Source organism: Lycium barbarum, chromosome 10 (genome assembly GCF_019175385.1).
Source record: "Lycium barbarum isolate Lr01 chromosome 10, ASM1917538v2, whole genome shotgun sequence".
Lineage (NCBI taxonomy): Eukaryota > Viridiplantae > Streptophyta > Magnoliopsida > Solanales > Solanaceae > Lycium > Lycium barbarum.
The window spans coordinates 115,380,730-115,390,527 of NC_083346.1; the positions used below are offsets into that span (position 1 = coordinate 115,380,730).

The 9,798-nt window shown below is 34.9% G+C and overlaps 1 protein-coding gene and 1 long non-coding RNA gene across 2 annotated transcripts; both read right to left on the minus strand.

Annotated features, from left to right (window-relative positions):
• Positions 1–4,260: 4,260 nt before the first annotated feature.
• Positions 4,261–5,172, minus strand: LOC132614630 (uncharacterized). The gene is made up of 2 exons (XR_009572369.1): positions 4,759–5,172; positions 4,261–4,667 (listed from the first exon to the last, which is right to left on the minus strand). It is a non-coding gene; the product is annotated as an uncharacterized LOC132614630 (long non-coding RNA).
• Positions 5,173–6,417: 1,245 nt separating this feature from the next.
• On the minus strand, positions 6,418–9,400 carry LOC132615820 (ABC transporter G family member 6-like). The gene is made up of 2 exons (XM_060330410.1): positions 8,794–9,400; positions 6,418–8,447 (listed from the first exon to the last, which is right to left on the minus strand). Exons 1-2 carry the CDS (start codon positions 9,113–9,115, stop codon positions 6,583–6,585), a joined length of 2,187 nt encoding a protein of 728 aa, XP_060186393.1. The 5' UTR covers positions 9,116–9,400; the 3' UTR covers positions 6,418–6,582.
• Between the last annotated feature and the right edge of the window lie 398 nt (positions 9,401–9,798).

Genomic DNA, 9,798 nt, shown 5'->3' on the forward strand with positions numbered 1-9,798 from the left:
GATCTGCCCCTATTTCGGTTGTAGTTTCTGTCATAATTTCTGCTTCTGTTTTCAACATTAAAAGCAGAACTCGTCGATGCCTCTCCCGAATCTGTCCTGCGCACCTCCTCAGCAAGGATACGATCCCTAACATTGTTGAACTTTAGTTTGTCACTGCCGACAGAATTACTAACCGCTGCTCTCATTGGCTCCCAACTATTTGGTAGGGATGCCAACAAAATTAGAGCTTGTACTTCATCATCGAAATCAATTTTTACCGATGACAATTGATTTACAATGGTATTGAATTCATTTATGTGTGCAGCAACATGAGCATTTTCCATCATCTTTAGATGAAATAGTTTCTTCATGAGAAATACCTTATTATTTGTCGAAGGTTTCTCATACATGTCAGACAATACCTTCATCATACCTGCGGTGGTCTTCTCCTTTGCCACGTTGTGAGCAACGTTCTTCGACAGCGTCAGTCGAATGACTCCCAGAACTTGTCTGTCGAGGAGATCCCAATCTGCTTGCTTCATCTCCTCTGGTTTCGGACTCAGAGGTTCATGAAGCTTTCTGCCATATAAATAATCTTCAATTTGCATTCTCCAGAACGCAAAATCTGTACCATCGAATTTACCGATGCCGTGCGTCGTACCATCTTCGCCTCCCATCGTTTCTAAATCACAACACAACATGTTGCTCTGATACCAGTTGTTAGGATTTAAATCCCAAATCCGACCTTTGTAAGCAGGTTCCCAGGAAAGATTGGAGGGTCACAGCTGGACCACTTAAATACCAACCTCCTTAGACAGAACCTACTTACGCAGTGATGTAAGCGAAGAATAAATAGCACACACAGATTTATAGTGGTTCACCCTCAATGTGAGAGCTACGTCCACGTTGCTGCTGCAGATCTTATTAAAGAAGAAATATTACAAGTGTTTACAACACTCAACCTCACAACCCCAATCCCAATTACACTCAAGAATTTTACCACAGAAAATTCTCTCAAAGACCTTCTCTTACTTAGGCCTTTCACTAAGAGTATTTCTCTTAGATTTTTTTCTCTCTTTGGGATGTGTTTAGCAAATGATCTTGATGATATCTTACAAATGAACCATAAGCTACCTATTTATAGGAATGAATTTCCTATGATGAGGTAAGCGCTTACATCACAACTATTATGAGGTAAGCGCTTACATCACGACTATGTGAACAAAAGAATTGACTTGTTTGGCCAATTCCACACCTAACACAAACAAGACGACGACCACTAAACCATAGGCGAGTTCAGAAGTCTCAAACATTAGCTGGATAATGTAGCTTTTACGTGTATAAGTAGACACATTAATTCTTATAGTCATAGATTAGCTAAGTTTGCTTTATCACTACTTCATGTAATCTCTTGGTTTGACAATTTTTCAATTTAGGTTGTCAATGGGGCTTCCTAGTGCTTTGTTCAAATGACTAGTTTTTTTCATTAACATATGCAGTATTTGTTTTGTTAGAGAAAAAATTAAAAGAGGCGAATTCATAATATAAGTTAGCGAATGCGGAATATTATTGCAGTCCGTACTATTTTATGACAAGAAGTTGTCAAAAATGTACATCTACCAGGACTATATATTAACAAGTGTTATCTTCAACAATTACTTCAGTAAATAAAAATCTAATTGCGCAAATCAGTGTTGCCGAAATATCCTTAAGAATTGTTTCCTTAATATGCATCAAACTTCATAGATTGTAATGACTCCCAACGTACCCTACAACAATTTTCTACTAAAAAGGAACCTAATTCTTCTAGTTCTTGTATTCTCTTTTTGTGTTTTCAATCTTATTCAGCAACGTGCATATAGTCGTTCATCAACAAGATATCTGCATATGGGTGACACATACATGTAGCGTAAAAATATATCACAGAGATCTTAATTTGACTAAGGAGAACCAAAGTATCCTCCTTGCATTTGAAGTGTGTAGTGTTTTTGGACCACAGTATTGAAAAGCTATGAAGTCAGGCCACCAAAATTAGACAGATAAGACGTAACATTTGCATGGGAAGTAAGTCAAACACCACCAAAAGTTGTGGTGACTAATAAGTAGGAAAGTCAGGGTCCAATACTTTTGGGTGATCTAATTTACAAAATAACGAGCAAATGAATAGATTTTATATATTTATACTTAAATATACACACACATATATATACACACACTTTTTACGTATAATATACATATACTATACGTGTGATATACATATCAGTATATATGTTTTAAATATTTGGTCTACTGTCGGTAATTAATTTGGCCAAAGAGACATAAATGAATAATACCCCTAAAGGTTCCATATTCGAGTACTGAAGATAGAGTTGCTTTTCACAGGGAACGTTTTAATTTCAAAATGGTGGCGCAAAGTCGGATCCAGTGACGGAATTAAAATTTTCACTAAAATAAGTAATGAACATATATATGAAGAAGCCAAGAGAATTCAACATATAATAATAGATATACATAATTATTTTTATATCTATTTATACAGTACGGTGAAATTTTCTAGCAAAAGGTATCAATTGACACTCTTGGACAAGGATGCCTCCACCACATGATTGGCCAGCGAATATCGAATATCTGGTGACTAACCAAATTACAAAGTTCAATCGGCAGCTGGGCTATTTATTTCCTTATCTTACTTTTTTTTTCTTAAGTTGAATCTTTGATCTTTCGTTGTAAATTGTAGGAACAACCTCTTGTCACTTGCTGATGTAGTTGACACCGTGTTGCTTGCAAAAGTTACTACAAATTACTAAATCCGTAAACAAGTCATGAATGTAGATAAAGGAAAAAATGGAGTAATATTTCCTCCATTTCAATTTATGTATTAACTCATTTTCGAGTGCGAAGATAAAATTAATTAATATTCGGTGTAACTTTAGATATGAAATTTTTAATTTTTTTGAAATAGAAATTACATAAAAAGTATTATAAGTCACATATTTAACATTTTAAATTTTTTAAAAAATTGTCATCAAAGGAAACATTCTTTGACTCTCCAAATAGAACTAAGAGACATAAAGCGGCTCAAAGAGAGTTGTATATTTGTGTATATTCATGAAAAATTGTGTGTGAAATACATGATATACAACATGATATATACATGTCGTTGAGGCGTTCTCTAGGTCCGGTTTTTTACTTGAAACAACTCCAAATCACTTCTCCAATATAATGCGACAGAAGGGCGGTTGATTGGCGAGAAAACAGGAGAATCTTGGTAATACTACTACTTCAGTATGGCAAATTAAAACTAACACTTCAACAGCACGTGCATGTTTGCCAGCCATGCATGTGGAAATAGTTGAAATTTGGTTGGAGAAGTGTGCGAGTTATAATGTTACTGTTGACAAAGAGTGTAAGTTTAAAACATGCATGTTGTACTTACCAACAAGAGTTGTGACGAGATTAATTGGATCCTTCACTCTTTTAATCAGAGGTCTCGTGTTCGAGTCCTATGTATGAAAAAATCTTGTTAGAAAGCGTTTCTTCCTTAAATGAGTCTTACGCGACACGAATTAAATTAGTCGAGGTCTCAATACGGACACCAAACACTAAAAAAAAACATGCATGTTGTTGCAATTATTAATACGTAAATCATTAGCTATGTAAGGGAAGAATAGTTTCTTACTTTGTTGTGAAGTCTCGTTTGCTTATGTGATATACTAGTGAGATATTGTACTGTAAGCATGCACGAAATGGACTTAATTTTCTCTATAGAGAATGCGTTAAGGATTTCAAGTTTAGGTTCGTACATAAGAGAAGATGTGTTACAAACAATAATATTTAAAGAAATACGTTCCGTGTTAAATAATCTGGCCATGAATTATCTTTTTTTCTTTTATTCAAAAAAAATAAATTCAAAACAACTTCGGTTATATATTAAATTAATTGATTTTTTTTAAAAGACGAGCAAGTTTGAAAAATGATTTTTTTAATTTTTTTTTTATTACATAGTGGGTAGGGGAAGGGGAAATGACGGAGGCAATTACAACGTGGAGATTCGAACCCTCACCAATGAGGTGAAAAAATGGCTATGCGGATGTAAATTAAAAATATGGCTACGTGAATGTACTTACTTATGATGAACTAGTAAATGTAACCGCGCTTCGCGCGGTCATGAAATATCTCATCACCTTTACAAACTAATTTACTATATTCGAAAATTGAATATACTATAAAATAGTCTTTTTAAGTGTTAATCCGTTTTATTATTATTATCACTTTTTTCTAAAAAAAAAAATGTTTGACATTTATCATCTTACATAATTAGATCTATCCAAAAAGAAAAACAAATCCCTTAAATTATGGGTAAAAAATATTTTTCCTCTCTAATTTTGCTTTAAAATCAAATACCTTTCCCAATTTTGAAGAATCGACATTTTCTCCTCCTATTCCATGCTATGTTTATTTTGCCTTCATCATTATCAATCTCATTTATTATATTTTCTTAAGTTTTTGACTAATTACCATGTCATTATACAATTTTATATTCTATGTGATATTTATTTTGTTTGACCTAGCTCCTGGTATAACTAATATAAAAAACATTATAACCGCATATACATAAAGCAACTATTCCTCTTCTTTCTCCTCTGCCCGTTACTATTGATTTATTTCATCAATAAAAATCAACAAACCTGAAATTAATGTTTATTTCATTAAATTTAAATCAGGAACAGAAATTACAGAATTGACATCAAAAGTTTCAAATGAATGTGAAAATCTTACCATCGAATATGCGATCTGAATGAAGTTCCTCCCATTTATTCCTCATAGTCAATCATCTTCGTACTACCACTTTAGTCCATGAAGATTGCAGGAAAGAAGTTGACATCAACTTATTAGTATTCATTCAAGAATATACAGTTACATAACCCCCACCTATATAAACATATTATACTAAAAAACATTGTATATAAATATATTTTTTATCATATACAAACCGGAATTTATATATTTAGACAACCGATGGTCTCTCTCGGTTTAAACCACGTCCACTCCCAAGGATCTCCTCCGATCTTGAAAAAGACACTGACCAAAGACGGAAGTTACACTGGAGTTCAGGATTTTTTGACGGATTCTATCGGTTTATCTTCCAAACCATTCTTTTCCGATATTGTCAAATTCGGTTTTATTTCGTTGGTTTTGTGATCATATAAGATTTGGTAATCTTGAAAATAAAATAAATTACACGATATAACATGTAAAAATAATCGAATATGCAAAATTTCTTATTCTAACTGAATACATAACTTAAATACATATCCAATTGAACCCCAAGAAGGAAATAAATATGAAGGAAAAAAGCGATACCTGATAATTTTTGTTCTGTTTTCATGGCTGCAAAAAAGCCACCAATGAAGCTGTAAAAATATGGAGAAGATGGTGTTGTATCTTTGAAGTAAGATCATAAGATATATATTTAATTAATTCAACATGCGAAAACAAAAGAAAGTTTGAAGTCATTGTTGCTGGGTGTTGAGAATTTCCTTTAGATGCTACATCCGAGACGCAACAATTTTACAAGCTGATATATAGCCAACCTCCATAACTTTGCACAACTCTTCTTCTCCTCCATAATCTCTGCCACATGTTTGATGGATTTATTATAATTATTGTAATTAAAAGCTTATGTTTTGATATTTGCCGTTTCTTTTCTTCATATTCATCAGGTTAATTATGCATATTAGAATAGTGTTGAGTTGGTCAAGTTAAGGCAGTGATTAATGAGAGCTATTATACTAAAAAAATGGAAGAAAAGGCCATATCAGTATTGCCCCAAAATGGAGACGGTATGCGTTCCTTTTTCTCCATGATTAAAGAATTGAACATTGAGCATCTAATTGCAATAAGTAACCTTTTAATGCTTGAATTGATTTTTTTTTTCATGATTATATTTCATTTTAATTAGAAAAATGAGGTAAAATATCAAAAAATTGACAAAAAAGATAAATGCCAATGGTGGCCATAGAGAGGTGCCACATCACCTTGTCTATGCCTAGCTTTATATTATATATAGATTGTACATTATTGAAATTTCCCCATAAATAAAAGTTCCCTTTCTATTTTTATAATTTAATTTTTTAGATGAGAAAATGACCTATATAACTTGACGATCTTTAAAAAATGAATATCTCAATTCATCACTCCAAACTTTACTTGCTGTAGTTACGTTAACCATTGACGAATTCATCAATGGGTTAAACAAAGAAGGCTAAAAGACATGTTGAGTTTGTTACGAAAAGTATATATACCTTTTATTGTAAGTGAAGTTAGCCTGAATATAATATAGTGTTTAAAAAAATATTGCTTACCTATTCAGTGTATACAACTTCAATTATAACAACAGATCTTAGGGAATATAAAAAACAGTAAGAACCCAATACATCAGCCATGAAGCTATAGTCATATGCTTCTATTAAATTTCAAACTGCAACAACTTTACACCTAAAATCCAACTTTGAAACAACTTGTAGTGAATTACCAACAAAAAAAAAAGGTATTCAAAAGTATCTTCGAGCACACTATTATGATATTATTCACTAGCTATTATTACCTTCTCTTGTTCTTACTTCCCCACAATAAGCAGAAATAAAACAAAATCCTAAAGAAAAATCCCCATGCAATTGTTACCCACAGGCAACTCCATTTGTTTAGCTGAGTGATTCCTTGTTGCACTAGTATATCTGCACCAGTAGTGACACATGTGGAACTTGTTATCCTTACGTTCAACGTTGTGCTTATACTGCCTAACAGCTTCTTCTTTAACGAATTAGGCACAGCCCCGAGTGGGCTGTTATCGAACAATTGGACCCCACGAACGAAACATTTCGTGGGGTCGTTGAATTCGTTCTGTAACACAGCTTCGTACGGGTACTTCACAAGGGAAAGATAATGGAACCAGATCCAGTAAGAAGGGATTCTATCACGGTTCATGAAGAATCCGCTGAATAAGAGGAAGTATGCAAGAATTGCTACGACGATTGTGTATCCGAGCATGACATGAGGGACGATGCCTGAGAGGAACGTAACGAATGAATTCCCCGCCCAAAACGAAGCCAAGATGACAAAAAAGTAGAACAAAAAGCCTGAAGTTCCACCGTCTAGGCCAACAGCCCAGAATGTCAAGGCCGCGAATGATAAAGCTAGGAATATCAACGCTGGTATCGAAACCAAAGCATGAGAGAGGCAATAAGACGATCTCCTGTATGCGTTGTACGCTGTTTCCCTCATGAAAATGTACCTTTCTTGTATAAAAACGGGCAACGCATCCGCACATGTGTAGTAAGTTGTTGACATCGCGAACGCGAAGAATCCAAGGCGTTCCCTTACGCCTTTAGGGGAATTGTCAAGTCTCCAGAACATGGTCGCGAGGATGAAACCCGTGACCATGACTGCCCCGAAACGGACTGCAAAAATCTCCGGCATACGCCATGAGTTTGTGAATGATCGCTTTGATAATACCGCCAATTCGGTCCATATTGGATTTGCAAAAGTTGGAACCATAGAAGTAGGATTAACAGCATTATTTGTTGCACCAGGAACCAATTTCCCTCTAGAAATACTTGCACTTATTGCTTCCTTTAGTGATAAATCGTATCTGGTTGGCGTTGCTTCAAAATTCTGATTAGTACTACGACTGCTACTCCTTTTGGTATCTTGCCACGTTCTGTTGAAATCAACTAGTGTTTTTGTTCCACCAGGTGAACCTTCGAGTTCGCGTATTAAATCAAGCGCGAACTCTGTTCTGTTTTCATTTTCCGGAATTGGATGTCCAAAATCCGCGAAATACTGAGGTAAATTCAACGGCGAACCACTGTAAACAGTTTGTCCGCGTGACAAGAAAATCAATCGGTCAAGTAAACCAAGAATTCGGTAACTTGGCTGATGAATAGACATGATCACAATACTTCCACTTTGCGCGATTCGTTGAAGAACTTTTATTACCATGAACGCACTCGTGGAATCGAGTCCAGATGTAGGTTCATCAAGAAAGAGAATAATTGGATCATGAATGATATCAATTCCAATTGAGACTCGCCTTCTTTCACCACCAGACACTCCACGGTGTCCTTCATCGCCGATTATAGTTTTGGCAGCGTTTCTTAGTCCTAACTGATCGATTAAAGCTTGAACCCTAGCTTTCTTCTTCGATTTCGAGAGGGTACGTGGAAGACGAAACTCAGCAGCAAACATTAACGTCTCTTCCACTGTAAGCATTGGATAAAGAAGATCATCTTGCATTACATAAGCTGATATAACTTTCAACAACTTCGAATGTAATGTTTCTCCGTTCAATGTTATAGCTCCTTTTAAACTCTCCTTTGCTATACGATTCGCTAACGCATCGATCAACGTTGATTTCCCCGAACCAGACGCGCCTAGCACCGCAAGGAGCTCACCATCACGCGCCTCACCTGCAGTTGCGGATGCACCGTAATAAGTACGGGTTCAATTGAACGCTAAAAACTTACCAAAATTGCAATAAATAGTACTCGCCGTCCCAAAAAGATTATCTTATTTTTCTTATTAGTTCGTCCTAGGAAGATTGACATATTTCTATATTTAGAAACAATTTAACTTTATGAGATTATTTAACTTTTAGTTTGTCCCAGGATTTAACTTTATTTATTAAACTCCATACCAAATCAAACTAACACAATCTTTTCGAGACGGACAGAGTAGACATAACCCACACCTCTAAAAATATACAGTAGTAATGAGTTAAATGCAAAAAATAATTCTGGATCCGCATCTGCTCACCTGATATGTCGTTCAAAAGCACCTTCGTACGACACGTGGTGGTTTCCTCAGTGCGACGACTGATCACCGGAAAAGCAACTTTCCGGCGACTTTTTACTCTGTAGGTGAGGTTGCTAAACGACAACACGAACGGAATAGAGTGTTGTAAGTGAGGTTCCATGGTAAGAACTTGATGTACCGGAGTTTCATCACCGGTGACATCACCAACGTTCTTTAACAACTGACCAAACGTAAGTGAAGACATTTCTACCATTTGTGTACGATCGTAAAGAGGTTCACAATCTCTTACTGGTGATGCATTTTGTGCTACAATTCTTGACATTTGTTTTGTATAGTATATATCTCTATAAAATCTTGATATGGGATTTTTTTTTTTTTTTTGAATGGATATGACTAAGTTGCGAGTTTAATGGGTATACGGCTGCTGACAAATCTAGTAACTATAGAAGAGGGCAGCGAAAAAAATGGCGATAGAGTGGAAACTGAATTATGGTTTTCGAAGAGTTTTTTCAGGTTGGGAAGTAGATGATAAGATATTTGTGTATGGACTAAGAAAAGAAAACAAAGTGCCCCCACCATTTAAACTAGTGAGTTACTCTATAATAAGAAAATAAAAGAGCAGACAGCCTACTATATGTAGATTATGACCTTAATTAATTCCCCTAAGCCCTAAGGGGTGCATGGTTTGGTTGATAGTTCGGAATAATTAATTAATTTCAGCATAAAATTTTATATTCGGGTTAATTTGCGCGCGCCTCAATTAATTATTTTATGAAATAGTATTTATTACCTTCTATCAACACAGCTATTTCTATACTAGGCAATTGTTGCATGTCTTATGTGGCATTTGATTGGCGGTAGTAAATAATACATGTATTATATACTGAAAGCTAAATCTATGTTTTATTTTGTGTGAAATAAAAATTTGGAATAAGAATATATGTATTAGAAAAGCAGAAATTAAACTATTTAATAACAAATTACACCCTTTTAATATTAGCACTC